This window comes from Nyctereutes procyonoides, unplaced genomic scaffold (genome assembly GCF_905146905.1).
Source record: "Nyctereutes procyonoides isolate TBG_1078 unplaced genomic scaffold, NYPRO_anot_genome, whole genome shotgun sequence".
NCBI lineage: Eukaryota > Metazoa > Chordata > Mammalia > Carnivora > Canidae > Nyctereutes > Nyctereutes procyonoides.
Genome location: NW_026575044.1, coordinates 46,265,602 through 46,290,697, shown reverse-complemented (window position 1 = coordinate 46,290,697; position 25,096 = coordinate 46,265,602). Strand labels below are relative to the sequence as shown.

The following is a 25,096-nucleotide window of genomic DNA, read 5'->3' as shown; positions in this document are numbered from 1 at the left end:
GAATGGGAGAGCTTTAGGTGGAGGTTTGTAGCATGTCATTTGTTACTTCTGTGTCCTGATATGTCTTCTTTTGCTGATTTATTTTGATCAGTTTATCTTGAGCAAGTGTTCTTCACTAAAGGAAGATGGATAGAGTCATTTCCCCAAGAGGAGGCAGCGGCCACGTCTCCTTTGAGGAGGAATCCATGATTGGTCCAGTTTGGAGGGCACCATCCAGCATGCTACCCCAGGAGCTGGCCAGCAAGTGTGGGCATCTCCTGATGCAGGGGAGCACTCAAGTTTCCCTGTTTCCAGAGTCACAGATGGCAGATATCCTTGTGGCGGTTGTCTGAGTAATGCCATCCTTGCCAAATGGAAGGCCAGGGGCTCTGGGTAGCGACTTTACGCAAACTGAGATGTAGGAGAACACAAAATGGGATGACTTTCTAAAAACCCTTTTTTCTTAATTTTAGGCATTTTAAAAAAGTATGGATGCTGATTGGGGGGTTGGGGGCATGTTTAAAAACCATCCTTCTCAGAGGCTGACGTCTATGTAGGTGGTTTAAACTATCTTGCTTTCTTGACCCACTGTGCTGGTGGTTGGGAGCAGTTTTCTATATGGACTGCATTGAACACCGAGTTACTTTGGAAGGAGCCTGTACTTCTGTTGCAGTTTTTGTAATAGCAACATTTCTTCATGGTCTCAGACATCTGTCTGGGAATGTTACCCAACTAGGAAAATACCTCGGAATGGTACTGTAGCAATAATGAAAAACTCCTCTCTCTTTCTCAAAGGCGATATAAACTTCATCATCTCTAACACCTACAGGAGTTGCAGGGCAGATGAGATAGGATTCTGTCTAGTGCTTCAAGTTTCATTCCCACTTTAAATTATTTAGGGCTGGCTTTGGTAATTCCTTCTTAGAGAATGTCGAAGTTGTGATTTCAGAGCCATCTAGAATTCATAAAAGGAACATTGGCTGAGAGGATACATTCATCTGGAACTCCAGAGAAGACTAAAGTGGAGCCCTCTCCAAGGAGGAATCCAAGGAATTGTGTGTCCAAGGAATCTACAGCCCTCCTAAAGTCCTTTCCATTGTCATTCATTACAGTCCAGTGCTAACGGTAATCTGGCCCCTTACCCTGGTAATTCCAGCAACTGTAGCTGTACATGCTGAAGAAACAGTGTGAAGGTAACACACTCCACTTTCAAGCCAGCTTTGAAGTTGTTAGCCTGAGGAATCTTGGACTGTCTGAAATACTGGGAAGGAGCACGCAAAGATCCAGCCTCTTTCAGAAATTGTTCCATTGGAAATGATAATTTTTCACACGAGATATTCTTGGTTGTCTTTCTTGACAGTGTAATGATTTTAATGTTTTCCCTATGATATGCCTTTCTGGTGTTTTCTCAGATAATGGCATTGGGCAAAGTATGGTTCTCTCCCAGGGTCCAGCTGGCATGGGACTTCAGTGCACTGCCACCAGTTTTGGAGCCCAAGCACAGACCTAACGTTTTTTACACCTTTATTGAGGTATAATTGACATACAATAAACTTCACATATTTAAAGTACACAGTTTGGGTATCCCTGGGTGGCGCAGCAGTTTAGCGCCTGCCTTTGGTCCAGGGCGCGATCCTGGAAACCCGGGATCAAATCCCACGTCGGGCTCCGGGTGCATGGAGCCTGCTTCTCCCTCTGCCTGTGTCTCTGCCTCTGTGTGTGTGTGTGTGTGTGTGACTATCATAAAAAAATAAATACATTAAAAAAAAGTATACAGTTTGATGAGTTTTAGCATATCTATACCATCATCATGTGATGGGATAATGAACATATCACCCCCAAAGGTTTCCTTATGCCCCTTGGCAATCCCTCCCTTCCAAGCTTCCTTTAAACATTTAACGTACTGTTTCAAAGTTGAAGACAAAAAGTGGGAAAGCTACTCTAGCCATTCAAGTCTGGTATAATTCCACTTCCAAAACAAGGTAAGGAAATTAAGACAATTATAGATTGACTTTACTTTTGGACCTAGATGTGAAAATCTTTGATGAAGTTCTGGTTAATTAATCAATTATGGAAAAAAAAGGACCAAGTAAAATTGTGTCCCACGGACTCCCCCCTTTTTTCTCCAATGGTTTCTGTTTTCTTTCCCACTAAATCTTTTTTCATTTTTTTCCCCACTTTTTCCTCCAATTTCCTCATAGTTAGGAAACTGATATTTAGTTGATATTCTCATTTTATCCTGACAATTATAAAACAAGCTGGCTCTTTTCTCCTAAGCTCCTGCAGAAGAAATGTGTCCTAGATGGAGAAAAGATGCTGGAAGGTGGCAATCACCCACACTTCAAAATGAAAGGAGCAAAGCAATGAAAGAAATTCAATTCCAATTTTCTTAGGCCCTTCTATTCGTCAATCCCTTGGGTCCCCATCAATACCACTAGAGTTGCCAGGTATTTGTCAGGTACCTCATTTTGCATCAAAGCTGAAAACAAAGACTGCTTCTTTGACTTGTCAGATAGAGCCCAACAAATAGGTCTTCTGTGATATTAATGTTCCATTGGGTCTGTCTTTGCAGCTGTAACCTTTTTGGTATTTAGGAATGATACATGACGGACTGTTGAACATTTCTTAACAAATATTTGCCAATTAAATGCTACCTTGGCATTTGAACTTCATGGTGAGATGAAAATGGGAAAAAAAATGCTCTATTTAAAAATTGCTAGGACCAAAAGGCATACATGCACCTTAAAACAGTATAAAATCAAGGGCTAACTTATGGTACAGTGGGGTAGGAAGGAATGGGAAGGCTCTAAAAAGGTAGCTGTACCTAGGCTTTGCAGGATGTATGGTGGGAGCACCTCTAACAGCCCAGCTGACAAACTGCTCTCACGGTAGTAATGGGACTATTGGCAATGGGGTGGGTGGTATGAGGACATAAGAGATTGAAGTTCCCTGGTTGAAACAGGGACCCTGGTGTAATGAGAGAAAAAGTACAAGGTAGGTCAGGCCTGATCATAGAGCACCCAACAAAATTACCTCGTGTCCAGGTCTAGCCAGCCCCTTCTATGAGAGGGAACCTTTTTTTTTTTTGTATCTACCACCATAGCTTACTTCCTCTTGTTGAAGTTTATATAAATTGAATCATGTACATACCTTTTTATGTTTAATTTCTTTCACAGAGCATGGTTTTGAAATTCATATTTGTATTTAAAATTCCTTTTGGGGACACCTGGGTGGCTCATTTGTTTAAATGGCTGACTCTTGATCTCAGTTCAGGTCTTAATCTCAGGGCCATGAGTTCAAGCCCATTCATGCAGGGTGTGGAGCCTACTTAAAAAAAAAACAAAACAAACAAACAAAAAAAACCTTTTTATTGTTGAGTCATACTCCATTGAATGAATGAACCATATTTCTCCAGATTTTATCTATTATAAATAAAACTGTGAACATTTCTACACACATTTGTGTGGATATATGCTTTAATTTCTCTTGGGTAAATATCTAGGAGTTGAATTTCTAGGCTATAGGGTAAGTGTATGCCTAACTTCATGCTATTCTGCTAGTTTTCCAAAATGGTTCTCCTGTTTTACATTCCGAGTAGCAATGAATGAGAATGCGTTACTCCATGTCCTTGCTAACACTTGGTATTGTTACTTTTTAATTTTATCTATTTTGATATTCTTGTGGTTGTAGTTTAACTAGCACTTCCCTGATGTCTGATGATGAGTACCTCTTTATAGTGACCATTTCTGTGCTTCAGTGGGATAGTGGTTCAAATCTCTTGCCCATTAAAAAAAAAAAAAGCTGTCTTCTGTATTATTGAGTTGTTAGAGTTCTTTACGTATTCTGAGTACACATGCACACACATTTACTCCCAATCTGTGATGTGCCTTTTCATTTTCTTAATGGTATGTTGCTGAGCAGAAATCTTAAATTTTAGGAATCCGATTGATCAGTCATTACCTATGGCTAAGTGTCTGTTGTCCTGTAGTAATACAACATAGTGAAGACTACACGGTAGAGAAGCCTGATCCCAATCTGTCATCTAAGGACATAGAGCTCAGGACTACAGCAAACTCCACTGCTGTGTAGTGATAAAAAGGTTATAAAAATGCAGAGCAACTACTGACAATGGGCTGTTACAACATATATAAAGGACCATCTGAGCAGTGTGATGTGATTGTTAAAACTCTGATGAACCTTTAGAGGGTGCCCCTTCTATCCTTTTCCAACTTCTGTCTGTGGGCTGTCAGAAAATATATACTTTACCACCAGGAAGGTAAGAGAAACGTCTTATGGGACCCCCTATCATCCCTGGAGCTCCTGATTCTTTTCAGTCTGTTTGCTTTGCTGTTGAACTGCATTTTGTAGAGATCTCTGGAACTGAGATAATGCCCTCCATCAACTGACACAGCTGATAGAATTCCAGATTGATCTAGTAGAGACTGCAGGTTTCAGGATTAAGAACATTCTGGGATGGCCAGAAGAGGACAACATGCACTCCTTGGTTAAGAACCATGAGAATAGATAATCTAAGTGTGCCCTTGAAGTGGTTAGGTGGGTGCCTAGGGATGACTGCTTCATTAGCTATGGGACAGAAAAAAATGCCTCACTGGAACAGGGCAAGAAACTACCATGGGAGGACAAATCCATTTTTCAGATTAACCTAATGCATACAAAAAGAAAAGAGCAGGTGGGAAGCACATTCCTTTGGTTTTCAGTGTCTATGAGCCAAAGGCCAGGAGCTACATCCAAGGAAATGAACCATCTGAAATGAAGCCATATTTGTGTGTGTGTGTGTGTGTGTGTGTGTGTGTGTGTGTGTGTGTGTGGGAGACACAGACAGCCTAGTCTGCTCACCTTAAAAAAGGCGGATACAGACAAGGAGGCCCTTTGAGCTGCAAAGGACAGATGTTGCACTTCTAGATGTGTGCAGTCCCCATGTTTACGACTTGAATCTAGCAGTGAGCAGCAGAGGTAGCGCCTGTCCCATTCGGGCTCCCATCCACACTGAAGGGCCCAGAGCCCTCTGCCCACCTCAGAGGAGGCCAAAAAAGCAGACGGAGTGCCATAAGGCTGCCTAGGACACAGGAAGCTGTGCTACAGGGGAAAGGAGCATCAGGAAGTGCTCCCTGCCCACCCTCCTCCCAGTCACCCCAAGGCCCCCAAGTGTGCTCCTGGGTGTGGGGTCATGGGGTGCCTGACTTCTACCACAGGTGTGGATGACGCTTTAAAGTCCCTGTGAAACAGGAAGACCTGAAGAACTTGTGTCTGCTGAAGAGTTCCAACACAAGAGGACAATAGCAACACAACATCACTCTGCAGCTCAGTCTGCACCAACTAGTCCTGAACTAGAACCCAAATCCTCTGCTGCTGTCTATGACAAATACCCAGAAAGCTGAATGTTCTCTAGGATAATGACAGGCTCTTTTCAGAGGTAAAAGTTACAGAATCTAAACGTTTACAGGTTCAAGCTAGAAGGACTTGGGCCTACCTGTGTTCTTTTATGACTAGGATGTGACTGTGCTTTTAAATTTTAAATGTGATCACCCCTATGGTTTACCAATGAGTTGATGTGGGCTGTGACAAGAAAGGATCCAAGGGACTCCAAGAGTTTTGACTTAAGGACCTAAAAAAAGTTGCTCTAAACTGAGATTTTAAAAAACCAACATATGGTTATAATGGATTTTGGCATAAAGATATAAAAATTCACTTCGAGACATGCTAAGTGTGGAATATTTAAATGGGGACAGTTTTGCTAAACTGGATAAAAATTATGCAGCACCATGATTTGATGTGTTAAACTATCACGTACTATTATTTGATGTAAACATGCCCATAATCTCCAGGATAAAGGTAACTGGAGCCCCATTAAGATTAATTGGACATATACTAAATGGATTGGTCAAGAGATGAAAGGAAGATTACTGTCTCATGGAAAAGGTCCTAATGATTATATACTACTTTGTATATATATTGTGTTAAATGTTATGGATGGAAGGACTGTTAAAAAAAAAGGTATGACATGATCTTTTCTGTATCTCTATAGCAATGTGACTTTAAAGAGATTCTTTATTTATTTATTTATTTATTTATTTATTTATTTATATTTGGGGGCAGAGAGAGCATGAGCAGGGGGGGGAATGGGCCAATGGAGAGGGAGAAGCAGGCTCCACTGAGCAGGGAGACAGATGCGGGTCTCAAAGCCAGGACCCCAGGATCATGACCTGAGCCGAAGGCAGACTCTTCACCAACTGAGCCACCCAGGTGCTCCTGGAAATCTGATTTTAGATTAACTGTCTTGCTCCTTTCTCTTGGGAACCCAGTAAGAGAACATGTTAACTGTATTGCTGAGGAGCATTGTTTTTAGTAAAAAGTAGATCTTATGATGCATACCTATCCTTTTAAACTGTTGAGTTTTGCAACCCTTTACTCCACATAATGGGCAGTGCAATGAACATATTGATATATTCTGGCTCTGGTGGGTACAGAAAGACAAAAGAGAACAATTCCTCAGACTTACCTCTGTATGAATTGTGGAGGAAGACCTCAACCTCAGAGAAACACCTGGGACTGCCTTGTTCCGTGGTGACCTCTTCGACATTTTTGCATAATAATTTTATATAGTGTCCAAAAGATGAACACGTTTCTGTTATTTTTTGTTATCAAGTGAACTTTTGAAACCTGTAACTTCTCACACTCCTTCAGACAGAGGTTGCCAGTGGCACATGGGCATCCTGAGAATTTTTTGTGAACCTTTTGCTTATAACTATGGACAAGATGGCATGCAGTGATGTTAACTTTCTAAATTGACATGGAGGATGTTGTTATGTTCAGTATATTTTGTGTTTATTATCTGCATCACTATATAATACATCTTAAACTACTGCACTGCTGAATCTAGAGTTGTAGGGCTAGGGGTTATGAAACTGATAATGGAGAACAGAACTCTGGATTGCTGGTTAGAACTGGATCACTTTGCAACTCCTTCCAAAACATCTGTTGTTTAAGCTGAACTGATAAGTCACTCCTTTAAAATAAGAAGCTGTTTTGCAGGATTAAAGATTTATGAAACTAGAAAATAGCTTCCACTACTGTGTTTGGCAATAGATTATTAGATGGGTGAATCCACTGATCATTCGTGATAGGTATGTTCTTACTGATTCTGGCACTTATATGTTTAGATTGTCGTGTCGTTAGGTTGGAGCCCCAAGGCAGCATGAAGTGAGATGTAGTGGGTGAGGGTGAGTGGTGGGAGAGAAGCCCCTGTCATCTAAGGACACAAGCTACAGTCCAGCACTGGCCCACAGCTACACAGTGAGGAAGAAGGTGGTGAGGTTGCAAAACACTCAGAATAGATTAGTGTCAGCTAGAAGCTATAAACAAACTAAGAATACACATATGCTTGCTAGTTGACATAGCTCAGGTAAAACTTCAAAAGCATACCCTCTCCATTCTCTTTGCTTCTCACCCCCACTCAACTTCTGTCTGAAGATATTTGGAGAAAGTGTAATTTACTGTGGGGAAGAGAAAAAGAAACATCTAAGGGGAAACTCAGCATTGCCCAAATTCCTGATTCTCTTTAATCTGCTTTTATGTTTTTGTGTTAAGAATTTTTTTTCAGGGGTGCCGGGGTGGCTCAGTCAGTTAAGCTCTTAAATTTGGCTCAGGTCATGATCCTAGGACATAGGAATAGCGCCACACGTGGGGTTACTTGCTCAGCAAGGGGTCTGCTTGAGGATTCTCTCTCTTTCTCCCCCATTCTGCCTTCCACTTCCTTTTCCCCTCACCCCACTCATGCTCTCCTCACTCTCTCTAAAAGTAGGAAATAAATCTTTAAAAACTTTTTTAAAAAGAAAAACATTTTTAAAAAGAATTCTTTTTTTTCAAAATTCTATGTAAAATTTCAAGCATAGAGAATATTACATTGAATACTGCTATAACCACCACCATTATATCATAAATATTTTACTGTATTTGGCCTGGTGCATGTCTATCCATGTATCCCTCTATTCATTCATCAATCTGTCATATTTTTATACAGTTCAAAATAAGTTACAGACACCAATACACTTTCCATGAAATACTCCAGTATGCATCTCCTTACCTAAAGTTCAATATTGGTTATTTGCAAATTATTTTCTTTTGAGGTAACATTTGCATATAATGCTATGCAGAAATCTTAAGTAAATGTTCACTATGTTTTGACAAGTATGTACATCTTTATAACCCAGACACTGATCAAAATATAAAACAATACTGCTCCACAGAAATATAATGTAAGCCACATATATAACTTAGAATTTTCTACTAGCTACATTAAATAAAAAGAAACTGCTGAAATTTATTTTAATCACTTTAATGTAAATATTTAAAATATTAGAATCAAGCATGTAACAGTAAAATATTACTGATGAGATGTGCTACATTCTTTCCTACCAAGTCTCCAAAATCTGGTGTGTATTTTATACTTGGAACACCTCAGTTCAGACTAGTCACATATCAAATGCTCAATAGGCCCATGTAGCCAGGGGTCCTCACATGGGATGGCACATAAAAAATGTTTCCATTCCCCAGAAAGGCCCCATGCCCCCTCCACCCAGTCTCCATACCCACCGCCACAGAGGCAATCATCATTCTGGGTTTTCTCCCCCACCATTGTTTAGCTCTGCTTATCCTAGCACTTCATGTAAATGAAATTGTACAGTATGTAATCCTTTGTGTCTAGCTTTCTTCACTCAGCATAATGTTTCTGAGATTCATTTATGCTGTTATCTGTACTCAGATAGCAGCTGGTAGTTGTATGGTTAGAATGATAAAAAAAAAACCTCCTAGACCCTTTTCCAAAATGACTATACCATTTTATATCGGCAATTATAAGGGTTTTGATTCTTGCACACTCAGAATGGTCAGCCTTTTCACTTTTAATTGTTCTGGTTGGTACGTAGTAATATCTCCTTGTGGTTTATTTTGCATTTCCCTAACAGCACATGATGTTGAATGTGTTTTTATGTGATTATTGGCCACTTGTATTATCTTCTTTCATGAAATATCCAAGTTATTATGCCCATTTCAAAAATGTGTTTGTCTTTTCATTAGTGAATTCTTTATATATCCTGAATGTCAATCTTTTGTCAAATATATGATTTACAAATATGTGTTTTTTCCTAATCTGTGGTTTGCTTATTTGATTTCTTAATGGTCCCTTTGGTTAAGCAGCAGCTTTAAATTTTGTTGAATTTATTAAGTTTTTTTCTTTAAAAGTGCAGTTTTCTGTTCCAAAGAAAGCTTTGCCTATCCCCAAGTCACAAAGCTATTTTGTTTTCTTCTGAAGGCATAGTTGTTTCAGGCATTAAAATTAACAATATGATCCCTTTTGGGCAAATTTCTGTATACCCTGTGATATGTATATCTAGTTCTTCTAGTACCTTCCTTTCTCCATAGGGTTCCTTTCACACCTGTGTTGAAAATCAAATGACCATTTAAGTGAGCACCTCTTTCTGTGCTATTTTGTTTCATTGATAATAGGTGTTGATCTTCCTTCGGTATCATCTTGTCTTAATAGCTGTAGACTTACAGTAAGTCTTGAAGTCCTTCATTGTAAATCCAACTTTCTTCTCTTTTGAGGGTAGTATTACTTTAGATGTTCTAGATCCTTTGCATCCATATAAATTTTATAATTAGTTTGCCGATTTCTACTTAAAAAGCCTATTAGTGTTATGATTGGGATTGCATTAAATCCATAAATCTGTTTGTGAGGAACTGACATCTTGCCAATGCTCTTCCATTCATCTCTCCCATACAGAAACATGGTATAACTATATATTTATTTAGCTATTCTTTAGTTTCTACCAAAAACAGTTTTTAGTTTTTAGCATACATGTTTTGCATATATTTTGATGTTTTCATAAGTACTTTATGTTTTTTGATGCTATAGGAAATGGAAGTTAAAACATTTTCTAATTATTTGCTAATATAAAAATGTAATTGATTATTATATAATCATCTTGTATACCATGACCTTGGTAAATTATCTTAATATTGTTCTAACAGCTGAAGATACTCTAGGCTTTCCCACGTAAATACTCGTATCATTTGCAAATAGAGACTTGTATTTTTTTTTCTTTATGCCTTTTCTTTCTTGCCTTTTGCACAAGACACACAATGTTGAATTTTCCTAAAAAAAATCATTAACTGGTATTAAATTTTGTCAAATTTTTTTTTCTGTATTGAGAACGTTTTTTTAGAAAGACATTTTAAATACCTGCCCCAAACTCAAACAAATTTAGGAAACTGTTGTTTATTCAATTCATCCCCTATCCACAACTGTCCATCACTATTGTATGATACAGCTTTTGTACAAGACCACCATCTGGTGGGTCAGTGACAGAGAGTGGGCTCAGACACATACATTTTGATTTTAAAGCTCTTGTTCTTTCACCAGCACCGTGGTACCCTTAGACTAGCTGAATTATAAGAATTCTTGTGACAATGCTTTTGGTTTTTTTCTCTTTATTTTTATGAATAAAATGCAACATATATATTATACTTAACAATGAAAGCTGGAACGAAAGAATATTAACTTTTGAGATGGAAGACAACATAAAACATTGGCATTTCTTGTGACATTAAATAATTTTCTATCAGAGCACATAGTTTTAGAAAATAGTTGGAAAATGAAAGAAAAGATGTAGTTTTTAAATTAAGCTGTATGTGTAAAACTATTTAAAATGTCTGAAAGAAGCATTTTAATCCATGTCATATTATTATTAAATGACATATTTATGGAAAACAGTTGAAAATGCCTGTCAGAAACTAGGAAATATTTAATCCCATAATATATATTCTTTTCAGGCATGTAAAACATTTGTGAAAAACAGTTGAAATATGCTTCAAAGAAAGAAGGGACAATTTAATCTCATGTTACTTTTCAGCCAAGTGCAATATGGGGAAAGCAGTTGAAAAATGCCTGAAAGAAGAGATGACTATTAATTCCCACACTTGAAAACCTGCATTGCAACATGGTGAAACACATAAGACAATAACTAAAGGACACGAATTCTCTCAGAGTATACCACACGTCACAGTTACAGAGTATTTTTGGCTTTAAAGCTTGTGCTAAACATTTTTTACATCATTAAATGTATATTACATGTACACTGAAAGCTAACTGAAGTGACTTAAATAATAAGACTCAGAGAAAGTTTGTAACAAAAACTGTTAAAGTCATTTTTTTTCCCAAGAAAGGCAAGTGAGGTAGTTAATACCGTGTACACATTGTAATGAAATTAATATTCCAGTTTATTTGAAGATCACTGGCTCCAAGAATCATATCCCTCAGTGAGCTGCTTGACAAAGGAATCCTCTTTCGCAAAATGGAGAAAACAATGAGCCAGCTCTAGGGCTTTTTCTGATTAAGTGTCACTAAAATGTTAACATTCTCTAATACTTTCCTGGATATTATTTTCCTAACCGTATATCAAGAGCACTTGGGAAGAGGGGAGGAAGCTAGTAAGAACTGAATCTAGAAGCCCAGGATCTGACTCTTCTTTTGTTTGCAAACATATTACTCAGTTTTACAGACTACTGTAACTATTTTAAAACAATTTTGATAAAACAAAGATGGTTTCAATAATTATTTGATAGACATTTTTGAATTGTAATTGTAGGGGTTTGTTTAATTCTTTAAGAATAAAATTAGTAAAAAGAACCTCTACTCTTATTAGTCTGTGTGTCTACGGAAAATTCTCCTTCAACCACTTAGTTAATCCTATGACTAAGAATAAAAGTTATTTGGTATTGACATGCCTTCCATAATACATAGTTACCTGAAAGTTGTCACACATCCTTAAATACATTCAAGTAATTAATTTAAAGCTATTGACTCGGCTGAGTCTTCGACATCTGACACCACACAAAAGTGGGTAAAAAATTTAAAAACTGTTGTTTATCTGTCATCTGTTAGCTATTTATTTGAACTAATGACAAGTAGAGTAAATCTTAAAACCTTCAGATCTTATATATAGGCTTTAATGTGTTTTCAGTCTGAAGATGGGAAAATTCTCAAGTAAAAAATTAGATTTGTAAATCTCCTATAAAAACACAGTAGAATGTAACTATCTGAAATAAGGGGAAAACACAATGAGAAAAATCAGTCCCTGTTTTTATATATACATAGAAGTATAGATATCTAACTTGAAGAATTTCTTCCATGTGTGAGTATAAATTACTGCCATCTTATGCCTTGGAAGTTAGCAACTGCAAAAAATATTTACTCTTGTTGTCCGTATTACAAAAACAATAAAAGCATTTTTTTCAAACTCTTGAAATTGATTACGTAAACTCACATGCCATCAATTAACCAAACATTAAAAAATGATGAAATGTAGGAATAAATTTAAAACCTACAGGGTACATGTTTATCTTCTAAAGGGTTTTCAGGCATAGGAAATAAAAATTCTCAAATAAAATGAATGGATATTTGAGTTTTTTTTTTATAAAAATATAATAAAAATCCTAATGGCCAGAAACATAATTATCTACATGTTGAAAATAAATAATGTTTTTTAGAGCTATCAAGGCATAATGCAGCATATAAAAGATTTCTCCTAGGGGCACCAAGGTGGTTCAGTCGGTTAAGCATTCGACTCTTGATTTTGGCTCAGGTCTTGATCTCAGGGTCTTGAGTTCAAGCCCTGCTTTTGAAAAAGAAAAGAAAAAAAATTCTTCTATATGTGGGCTTAAATTATTATCACATTAAGTTTTGAGAATTGGTAACTAGAAACATTGGTAAAAACATTTACCAAAACACTGGCAAAATGTTTTCTGTATTTTGAGCAACTTAATTGTTTGAACTGCCAAAGAGAGTCATTCGGGCATTAAATCTCATTAAAATTGATATAAATTCATCAAAATCCTAATCTGTGGATTCTAATCCAAAGCACATATGTGGGATAAATGAGACCTCTGTTCCCATTTCTAGCTAACCCTAGAAGAACTGTATCTGCAGTCTCAAGATGAAAGGCAGAGCTGTCTGACCCCTCAGCACATTTCAGATTTGCTCTCCATTAGACTGTGGAGAACTGTGTGTTCTTGCCAATTGCAAGTCTGGAAAATGGCTCTGCAGGACCTTCACAGTGAGATAGTTTCCGGCTTACCAAATATGCATATGATTTTATTTTATTTTTTTATGCATATGATTTTAAAGCCTGAGGCTAATCCATAGTGCTTGGCCATGTCTATGATTGATGAACAGAAACAAAATTTGCTTTTACAGCATATAAAATCTGGATATAACAGTATTTTTCAGTACTCTTGCATAAAGAGCAGTTGGATAAAGGCAATGCTATATTTTTAAATTGGGGCTACAGAAGTGACTATCTACAGTTGTAAAATAAAAAAAAATGGTATGTTGGATCAGGAAAGGAAATCTGTGCTTGGCACACAGAAAGCTATTCATTGAGCACCATAATCACGATGAAAAGATAGAGGTTCTATGACTATTAACCACACAGAAGATTATGAGAGTATAAGAACACCCTCTGTCAAACTAACCTTTGTTATGGAACCTGTGCTCATAAGAAAATAAGCTTGAAAAACATCAATTTTCAATAGTCCACAATAGAGAAATGTTCATTTGCACCAAAATGCAGATAGTCATAATACAGTACAACATACATAACAATACAGTGTTCTTTCAACCAAAGTTCGTCCTCCTCCAATTTGGGAGCAAGTCAATATTATATGCAAAAATTCAGAAACTGATTCCCTTTGAAAAGCCAATCTGAATTATTTTGCTGAACAGAAATTACTGATATTTCTGTCATTCTTGTTCAAAAAGGTCAACATATGTATATAACATAAGTATAAAAAAAAACCACTTCCACCTCTTGTGTTTGGTAGCATCTGCTACATAGAGAAATGTTTTTTTAATCTCTAGGCATAGGACCAAATTCATTTCTGTTGTGAAGTCAAAGTACTAGATCAGAGTTCCATATACTAGATTGGCCTTTCTTCTGGAACGATCACCTCGTCTTTCCATAGGAGAAAAGAACCATAGGAGAAAGCCTCAGCTCAGTCAACCAGTTCCTCCTCCAACAATTCATGCTGACAACACTGGGAGATGCCACTTGGTCTGAGAAACACCACGAGGGTTATTGGAATAAACATGTCAAAAATAGTCTTGTTATTTTCCCTACCAAATGTAGAATCTTCTTGGCATATAATACATGATAGGTGCCATCTTGGGGGTATTTCAAAAACTTGATTGGGGTTTTATCACCCACTCTGCTTGAGGATTTACATGATATACATCCAATATATAAGCATCTGGATCCAAGCAATGCTGCCCTAAAGGAAAGAGAAAATCAGAGAAATGTTTTCGAGAGTGCACACTTCTATGTGTGCACGTGAATGTTGGTAAGGTTTGAATAAGGCTAATATAGTTCTCTCAGCCAAAAGTAAGTAGATACATATTAGAGGTTCTTTAGCAAAGCCAGTCTGCCTGCCTGCCTTTCTCTTTCTCTTTGTTTCTTTCTGACTGTGAAATACTCAAATCCCACGCAAAATTGTGGGGGAAAAAAGACTACCAACTATAGGCAAATTGTAGACTTACCACATCAATTAGAAAAACATGGAAAGAACCCGTTTAAGGTATAAACTGATAATTTATATAATAACATGTGTCCTCTAACGGCTTTACACATAGTAACTTGACTAGGGCTAGAAAAGATTAAAATCAAGTTCATTTTAGGAATGGTCATTTTGTTTCTTTACATACAGATGCAATGCCCATAGGCAGGAGATCTAGAAATGATAACAACAAAAAGATCATTCCATGAGGCAAATACATTTGAAAATCTTTACGTAGAGTGTGTTTGAAATCTACACCAAAGTCTCAAACAAAACTACCAATGTTTGATTACTTGCTTGATTCATTCACTCATTATAAAATATTTCTTGAAAGTTATTGTATGCCAGGCACTATTCCAGGGGCTAGGGCTACAGAAATGCATCAGACAGTCAAATATACTTGCCCTCAGGGCACTTACATTCAAAATGATAAAAGACAACCAGCAAATCAGCAAGTATAATGGTGGTGGTAAGTACATGAGAGAACAAAGCTGGGAAGGCACACCTAGAGAAAGTGAGATCCTGGAAGGTGTCTTTGAGAAGGTGACATAGAGGCAAACACCTGGCAGGAGGTGAAGGAGTGAGAAACGAATAATCTAAAGGAGAGCATAGCAAAATGTGCCTAGTACAAAGGCTCCATGGCAAAATATGCCTGATGACTAGATCTGCAAGGTTGGTGTTGAGAGGAAGTCTGGAAATAATTTGTAAGGCATTGCATATTAGGTGTATTTAAAACAATGAGATGGATTGAACTCACCAAAAAAAGTTATGTGTCTTATAGACACATAACTGTGGGGCCTGACCCCACAGTTTTCCACATTGAAGATTGAGAGGATGAGAAGTAGCAGGCAAAAGAGACTCAGGAGCTGCCAGTGAAGTGGGACAAAACCCAAAAGCTTAGGTTGTCAATGAAACCAGGTGAAGAAAGTGTGTTTTCAAAGGAGGGAAAGATCAATTCAGGCAGTTATCAAGATAGAACGAATGACTGGATTTCACAAGGTAAGAGTTCTCCAGTGGCCTCAACAAGAGAGCAATTTTGGTTGAGTGTTGCGGGGTAACACTTGACTGGAGTGGTTTCAAGAGAGAACAAGAGGAAGAAACTAGAGGACAGAAAATGGATTCAAGGAGTTTTTGCTGTAAAGCAGAACGCTGAAATGGAAATAGGCTTGAAGGTGTGGGGACGGGGCAGGGTGGGGGTCAAGAGAGAGTCTTGACCATGAGAGAAATTATCAAAAATGTTTATGCAGTTGGAAATGATGCAGTTGGGAGGGAAAAGCTGGGTGCAGGAGAGAATGGGGGCTGGAGCAAGGCCCCAAGCAGCAGGTAGGAACACGAAGGGAAGTACACATGGAGGTGCTGGCTATAATGGGAGCTGGGGTGGTTCATCCAGACTGTGCAGAGGGCAAGCAGAAGACCTGAACGAAGGGGAAGATAGGACACAGATGCAAGCAGAGGCAACTTCCCTTTGATTCCTTTTTGTTTCCCCTCAGAGAAATAGGAAGAATGGACCTGAACTGAGGGTGAAACCAGGGAAGTTAAACAAAAAGAGTGTCACAGTTTCAAAGTTCCATGATGTTCTCTGTTTTGCAGGAACCTTCAGGAACAGACTTTCCAACTTTAAGGCACACTTAAAAGACACAAAAGTCTACTCCATATCAACCAGAATATTCACATTTCAATTTTGAGAGTATTTCAGGGAATTCCTACAACTGTTCTCGCATGAGATTAAAAACTCAGAAACTTATTGATGTCGAATTTATACTAAGAAACTTCTAAAATATGCTTTTACAATAGCATTGTATTTCTTTTAGAGCAATCAGAGAATTTAGTAGTAAAAACCATTAGAGAACGCTTACCTATATTTCCTCCAATTTCATATAACCGTTGGTTCTGAATTTTAATGCATTCTGATGAACCATAACTGAAAACAAAACAAAACAAAAAGCAATCTAACTTAACCCTCTTCCATGAGCTGAGGTAAACCATGGCAACAAACAATTCCTCTGCCTTGAATGAAATACATCTGCAAATTGTTATTAAAGTTATGATTTAAAAACTCAATTTTATTTGTTTGATACAGCCCAATATCCAAGGCACAGAAAGGATGGGACTATCCAAATCAAGATGGATGTTGCTGTGCCCTACAACAACCTGGAGCCCATTCTATCCACAACTGTCAGCTTCACTTAAGAGAGGACTGTTATAGACACACCACGGCCAGTGAAGGAGCAGCTGGATATTTAATATTGCCTTGTTACTGGTCACATTACTCTCAGTTCAAAAGAAGTCAGGTTTCATTTCTCTTTTTCCCAAAACTGACTGGGATTCTCTCTTTTGTCCATGACATGTTTCAAAACCTGCCTAAAGCTTTTCAAACTAATATTGACTTCATTACATGTTTCTGCTCTTTAGTGAAAGCAAGTCAGAGAAAATAGTTGCCCAATTTCATTTCTCCATCCCAGGCTAGAATGCTGTGGTGGAAGAGTGGCTGATCTTCATCCCACGTGAGGAATGACTTCTAAGCTTAGTTACTTCAAAAAGATCGACCTCAGTTCTCTTAAAGAAGAAAGGTGTGTGCCCTATATTATTTATTTAATTAAACATTTTAGTTGAGATCATTGTAGATTTGCTCATAGTTTTAAGAACTGCACAGATATACCCTCTGTACTCTTTACTCAGTTTTCTCCCCTAGTAAAATCTTGCAGAGCTCTAGTGTGCTATCACAATCAGAATGTCAACATCAGTTCTGTAAAGATACAGAACATTTTCCATCACCACTAGATCCCTTGTTTCCCTTGTATAGCCCACTCACCTCCCTCTCTACCCTCATCCTGTATCCCTGGTAACCTCTTCTCTATTCCACATTTTCTAGAAGTTTGTCACTTCAAAAATGTTATATAAATGGAGACACAGAGTATGAAACTTTTTTGTATTGGCTTTCTTTTTTTTTTCAATTAGCATAAACCCCTGGAGATTCATCCAAGGTGTTGCATTTTATTGCTGAGTAGCACACCATCTTATGGATGTGCCAGTTTGTTATTTACTGTTGAAGAATGTTTGGGATTCTTTTCCAGTTTTTACTATTATAAATGAAGTTGCTATAAGCATTTATATACAGCTTTTTGTGTGAATATAATCTTCATTTCTTTGGGACAAATGCCCACAGGGCACCTGGTTGGCTCAGCTGGTAGACTGTGTGACTCTTGATCTCAGAGTTGTGAGTGTGAGCCCCACACAGGGTGCAGAGATTACTTTAAAAAAAAATGCCTGAGTGTGAAAACTGGATCACATGGCAGTTACATATTTAGTCTTATGAAAAACTACAAAACAGTCTTAGACTGATTATACCCTTTTATGTTCCCACCACTAATGTATGAGTGATCCAAAGATCTCTGTATCTTTACCAGTATTTGGTGTTATCATTATTTTTTTTTTATTTTAGCCATTCTCAGAGGTGTTTAATGATAAGTCATTGTGGCTTTGCACTTCCCTAATGGTTAAAGATACTGAACATCTTTTCATATGTGTACCTGTATATTCTCTTTAGTGAAATACCTGTTCATGTCTTTTGCTCATTTTTAAATTGGATTTTTTTTTCTTTTGTTGAATATTGAGTTTTCTTTTTTTTTAAGATTTTATTTATTTATTCATGAGAGACACACAGAGAGAGAGGCAGAGACAGAGGCAGAGGGAGAAGCAGGCTCCATGCAGAGAGCCCGATGTGGGACTTCGATCCTGGGTCTCCAGGATCATGCCCTGCGCCGAAGATGGCGCTAAACCGCTGAGCCACCGGGGCTGTGAGTATTGAGTTTTCTTTATATATTCTAGATACTAGTTACTCATTTGCTGCCTAAGAGGTTTGTAAGTATCTTTGTCTTTTTATCCTTTTCACTGAGTCTTTCACTATATAAGTTTTCAATCTTGATGACGTACAATTTATCAATTTTTATCTCTTATGGAACATTCTAGGTTTTTAAAAATATTCGTTTGTTTTAGAGAGAGAAAGTGCAGGGGAAGGGGCAGAGGAAAAGAACCTCAAACCAACTCCCTGCTGACCATGGCGCCCAACATGGGGTTTGATTTTAGGAACTTGAGATCATGACCTGAGCTGAAAGAGTCATTGGCTCAACTGACTATGTCAACCAGGCAACCCTGGATCATGCTTTTGATGTCAACTTTAATCTAGCCCTACATCACAAAGGTTTTCTCCTTTGCTGTTTTCTAAATTTTATAGTTTTATATTTTACATTTACATCTGTGACGCATTGTGCGTTGTTTTTTGTCTCTAGATGTCCAGCTTCTAGAGCATCATTTATCATTTGTTAAAAAGACTGTCCTTTATCTATTGAATTGCTTTTGTGCTTTTGTCAAAAATCAGTTATTACAAGGGGGCATGGATGGCTCAGGTTTTCAGGCATCTAACTCTTGATTTCAGCTCAGGTCATGATCTCAGGGTTGTGAGATGGAACCCTATATCTGGCCCCATGCTCAGCAGGGAGTCTGTTTGGGATTCTTTCCCTCTCCCTCTGCCCCTTCCCCCAAACCCTTTTTCTCTAAAATAAATAAATATTTTTTAAAAATCAATGATTAGAATAGTCAAATTCATACAGACAGAAAGTAGAAGAGCAGTTACTAATGGCTAGGGGAGGGAAAAATGAGTTATTGTTTACTGGGGACAGAGTGTGAGTATAGAATGATAAAATCTTTCTGGAGATGGATGGTGGTAATATTGTATTGCAATGTGAATGCACTTAATACCAGTGCACTGTAAATTTAAAATGATAAATTTAATGTTATGTGCAGTTTTTTCTTCCTCTACAATCTGTATACCTGTCCGTTCGTTTTCTTTTTCTTTCTTTCTTTTCTTTCTTTCTTTTCTTTCTTTCTTTCTTTCTTTCTTTCTTTCTTTCTTTCTTTCTTTCTTTCTTTCTTTCTTTTCTTTCCTTTCTTTCTTTTTCTTTCTTTCATTTCTTTCTTTCTTTCTTTCTTTCCTTCTTTTTCTCTTCTTTCTTTCTTTCTTTCTTTTTTTTTCTTCTTTCTTTCTCTTTCCCTTTTTTTGCCTTATTGCAGTGGCTTAATCTTTTAATAGTATTTTGAATAAAAGTAGTGTTCTTGATCTTGGAAGGAAAGTATTCCATCATTCATCGTAAGGTGTGATGTTAGCTGTAGATTTTTGTAGATGGTCTTTATCAAGTTGAGGAAGTTCTTCCTTTTCCTAGTTCCTAGTTCACTGAGGGATTTTATCATGCACAGGTATTTGATTTTGTCAAATGCTTCTTCTGTATCAATTAACATGATCATATGATTTTTCTCCAATCCAATGATGGATTACATTAACTTCTAAATATTGAGCCAAACTTGCATACCTGAAAAGAATCCACCTGGTCACTGTAATTTAATATAGGTTGGATTAGATTTGTCTCTAAGTTCATGAGAGATATTAGTCTGCAGTGTTTGCTTATAGTCTTTGGCGTCTGATCAATAAATAATTTCATAAAATGAGTTAGGTAGTGTCCCTTCCTTTTCTATTTTCTGGAAAAAGAATGTGCTAAATTGGTGTTAATTCTTTAAACATTTGCTAGAATTCACCAGTGAAACCATCTTTGCTTAAAGATTTCTTTTTTGGGAAACTTTTTTTTTTAAGATTTTATTTATTTATTCATGAGACACACAGAGAGAGAGAGAGAGAGAGAGAGAGAGAGGGGGGGGGGCAGAGACTCAGGCAGAGGGAGAAGCAGGCTCCATACAGGGAGCCCAACGTGGGACTCAATCCCAGGTCTCCAGGATCAGACCCTGGGCTGAAGGTGGCACTAAACCGCTGAGCCACCCGGGCTGCTCATTTTTGGGAAACTTTTAAAGATTTAATTTCCTTAATGGTTATAAAACTATTTCATCTTGGCTGTCTTTTAATAATTTGTGGTTTTTGAGGAATTGGTCCATTTCTTCTTTGAGCATATAGTTTGTTAACAGTATTTCCTTATCCTTTTATGAGAAGCATTATATACTTTGATATCTTCTATTTTATTCCTAATATTGGTGATTTCTTTTTATTTTCGTTAGTCTTTCTAGAAATTTACCAATTTTTTAAAGCTTTTTGTTTTACTGATTTCTATTATTTTCCTGTTTTTAACTTCACTGATTTCTGCTCTTCTATCGTTTTCTTCATTCTGCTTGCTTTGTGTTCATTTTGCTCTTATTTTTCTAGTTTCTAGAGGTAGAAACTAACTTGTTCTGAGATCCTGCCCTCTTTTTAAATGTAAGCATTTACTGCTATAAATTTTTCTCTCAGCATGGCTTTAGCTGCACTGTACAAAATTTGATTATGTTTAAAATTTTTCCTTTAACACTTCCTCTTTGACTCATGGGTTAGAGAAGTATGTGTTTTAATTTTAAAGTATTTAAAAATAATCATGTTGTCTTTCTGTTACTGACATCTAGTTTGATTCCTTTATGGTCAAGATATTCTGTATGATTTCAATTATTTTAAATTTATTGAACTTTATTTTATGGCCCAGGATATGGTCTATTTCTTATGATTATATCTAGACTTATGTACAGTATTTTTTAGTATATTGCTTTGTATGATTTTCTTTGTGGTTTCACTGGCATCTAAATAACATATGTAACTTATCATGGTCTACTGGGATTGATGTTTTACTACCTTGAGTGATGTGTAGAAATCAACTCCCATCAATTCTCTTTACCCTCATACTTTTAAAAATGAGCATTGAATTCTATTTATGGTTAGTTCTTTGAATTATAAATAACATGCTAAATGAAGAGGACCACTAATGCATAAGTGGATTTCATTTTTAAAACAAAGTCTGATATTCTAGCATGACCAAACCTTATCTATTTTACTCTGAAATTGTTATTTCACCATTAATAAGTTGTTCTCCTAATTGGTAAAAGCCCTGACACATTTTACAAATAAACTTAATTTTAGAACTCTCTTAGATTTAGAGAAAAATTGTGAAAATACTATAGACAATTCTCATTATTCCCCACACTCTGTTCCCCCTATTATTAACATCTAACACTAATATGATATATATACATATGTGTGTGTGTATATATATATATCACAACTAATGAATACTAATACATTATTATTAACTGAAGTTCATACTTTATTCAGATGTTCTTGGTTTTTACCTAGCATATGTTTTTTGTTCCAGAGACCCATCCAAAATAATTGGAATATATTCAGTAATTATAATTGGTTGAATAATGTACCTTCCAAAACTCACATCTGTCTGGATATTCAAAATGTGACTTTATTTGATATAGGGTATTTGCAGATGTATTTAGTTAAGAATCTAGAGATGAAATCATCCTGGATTCAGGGGACCCCCTAAAATCCAATGAATCCTTATAAGAGGAGAAAAGAGAAACACAAAGACAATGTGAAGGTGGGGAGATTGGCGTGATACATCTACAAACCATGAATATTGGCAACCACTAGAAGCTAGAAGAGAGGCATGGGAGAGCTTCTTCCTCACAGCCTCTAGAAGGAACCAACCCTGATGACACACTTCTTTCAGACTCCTGGCCTCCTGAACTGAGAGAATACATTTCTGTTGTTTTAAGCAGAGTGGTACTGGGAAACTAATACATAGTTATGTCTCATTAGCCTTGTCTTGACTCTGATATTTTCTCAAACTTGCCTTGTTTTTTATTTCTTTGAGAGTTTTGAGGACTCATCAGGCATTTTGTAGAATGTTTCCAAACTGGGATTTGTCCGATGTTATTCTCATGTTTAGGCTGGAATTATGTGTTCTTGGGAGGAAAGGGACAGAGGTAAAGTGCCATTTTCATCATTTCTTATCGGGGTATTTACCATCAGTGTGACTCATCATTGTTGATGTTAACCTTGTTCACCTGACTGAGGTCAGATTTCATGACTATGAAGTTATTCTTTTTCCCTTGTTACATAATGCAGTCTTTGGAGGGAAGTTACTATGCAGACAATAAGGAGTGCTGAGCTTCAACTCTCTTAAAGTATAGTTGTCTTGAGGTGCCTGGGTGGCTCAGTTGAGCATCCAACTCTTGATTTTGGCTTAGGTCATCATCTTGAGGTTGTGGGATGGAGCCCCGTGTCTGGCTCCTCACTCAGCAAGGAGTCTTCTTGAGATTATCTCTCTCCCTCTGACTATCCCCCTTGGCTCTCTCTCAAATAAATAATTTTTTAAAAAAATAAATAAAATTGTATTAAATATGTTTTCTACATACATACACTGAGCACCATATCAGATGGTGCTATTTTTACTTCAACCATCAAAAATGATTTAAGAAATACATAAGAAGCAGGATAATCAATTATAGTTACCACTATTTTCCACCCATTCTGATATTCTCCTTTCCTTTGATGTTTCAGGCCTTTGTTATCATTTTCTTTCTATTTACAGAACTTCCTTTTTATCCATTCTTTATGGGTAAATTTGTTAGCAACAAAATCCTTTAATTTTGCTTGACCCAACAATGTCTTCATTTCCCCTTCATCCTGGAAAGATGTTTTTTGCATGACACAGAATTCAAGGTTAACAGTTTTTTTTCTTTCAGTACTTGGAAAGATGTTATGCCACTTCCATCTGGTTTCCAGGGTTTCAAGTGAGAAATCCACTGTGATTGTAATTGATGTTCCCTATAAGAAAGGCACTGCTTCTCTCTGGGTGCTTTTAAGGTTTTCTTCTTCCTTTTTTTAAAAAAGATTTTATTTACTTATTAATGAGAGACACACACACACACACACACAGAGGCAGAGACACAGGCAGAGGGAGAGGCAGGCTCCTTGCAGGGAGCCCACTGTGGGACTTGATCCCAGGACCCCAGGATCATGACCTGAGCTGAAGGCAGACGCTCAACCACTCTGCCTCTCAAGGGTCCCAAGGTTTTCTTCTTTGTCTTTAATTTTTTACAAGTTTAATTATGTTGTTTCGGAAGGGATTTCTTTGGTTTGTCCTATTTGGGTTCACTTAGTTTCTTGAATACATAGGTTTATACCTATTGCGAAGTTGGAAAGTTTTCAGTCATTATTTATTCAAGTACTTTTTTAGTTCCTCTCTGTTTTCTCTACTTTTGGTACTGCACTGATGCAGTACCATGCATTACAGCCCATGAATCCCTGAGACTATATTCACTTTTTTGGGTCGGTCTTCTTTCTGTTATTCAGAGTAAATAATGTTATTGGTATGTCTGCAAGTCTACGGACTATATCCTCTGTCATCTTCACTCTACTAATGAGCCCATCTAGGGAGTTTATTTCAGTTATTCTTTCAGTTCTATAATTTTCATTTCATTTTAACTTCTTTTTGTTTGCTGAGATTTTTTATTTTTTCATTTGTTTCAAGAGAATTCATAATTGCTTGTTGAAGCTTTTTTTTGTGATGGTTGCTTTTGTCAGATAATTCTAACATTTGATTCAATTTAGCACTGGCATTTCTCAATTGTCTTTTCTCATTCTTATCGTGATTTTCCTGGTTTTAGTATAATGAGTGATTTTGTATCATATTGCAGACACTTTGGATATCATGAGACTCTGAATCTTATTTAATCATTTTTTGGCAGGAACTCCTCCTGGTGAAGTTTGGCGCAAGGTCTGGGTGGGTGTGTATGTTCAGCTCTTTGCTGGACCCCACCGCCACCTGCCCAGTGAAAGTGGGACACCAACTGGCACTACTTTGCTGCCTTGGATTGGGGGTATAAGATCAGCTCCCTGCTAGGCTCTGCTGCCACCAGGGAGAGGAAACAGAAGGTTGACTCATGCTTCTTTGTTGCTGTTGGGTAAGATGCTCTTCACTGTGCCTTACTGACTCTGAGGGTGGGGTGAACCTAGTGGATAACTGCCTTGAACGGATTTATTAGGTCTCACTGCTGCTGGGTGAAGGAAACTCAGCTAGAGGCAGGACCCTTCTGACACTATCGTGGTTGGGAACTGAATCACCACCTGATTCTGTTGGGTGGGGCATGTAGATCAGTTGCCTGCTTGGTTCCACTGAAATCACAGGCGTAGTCGTGTGTTTTCCTGTTGGTGTTTGGTTGCAGTAGGGCAAACATTGCCAAAATGTTTTTTTGTGGTTAGGCTACCTTCTCTTCAGTCCCTTGGATGGGGAAACAGGCTCTCTAAAGCTCATTTATGGTCTGTGCCAATGCCAGTTTGAAGGTTTCCATAGCACCCTGTCTAGACATATAGGAGACAATAAGGAAACCCAGGAACTCACCACCATGTTTTTTCACAGGTCTGATATCCCTAGGCAGTCAGCACTTGTCTCTCTACCTTTCAGAGTCTTCCTGTGCTTGTCATTATATTATGTCCAAAGAGTTTTAGTCGTAACAGGGAGGACCTGGGAAGAATGGGACTTCTTTCTCTCTTTTTTTTTTACATAAACAGAAGAGGTGGTTAGGAGTCAGAAAATAAACATCTAGTGAAACAGGCACAGATGTACCAACTTACAACTAAACTTAAATTGGCCACAGTTCTAACTAGTTA

General features: G+C 37.4%; 1 protein-coding gene across 8 annotated transcripts in view; it reads right to left on the bottom strand.

The window, feature by feature from the left end:
- Positions 1–10,295: 10,295 nt before the first annotated feature.
- Positions 10,296–25,096, bottom strand: part of ARHGAP28 (Rho GTPase activating protein 28) — a 206,169-nt gene continuing 191,368 nt past the window's right edge. For 5 of the 8 annotated variants that reach the window (XM_055324179.1, XM_055324182.1, XM_055324184.1 and 2 more), the window contains one exon: positions 22,955–23,302. In XM_055324179.1, the coding sequence (XP_055180154.1) occupies positions 23,095–23,302 (208 nt within the window). In that variant the 3' untranslated portion in view covers positions 22,955–23,094. Of the gene's footprint in view, positions 14,326–16,463; positions 16,529–22,954; positions 23,303–25,096 lie in introns of those variants that run through there. The other 3 variants (XM_055324181.1, XM_055324185.1, XM_055324180.1) reach the window with 2 other exon arrangements.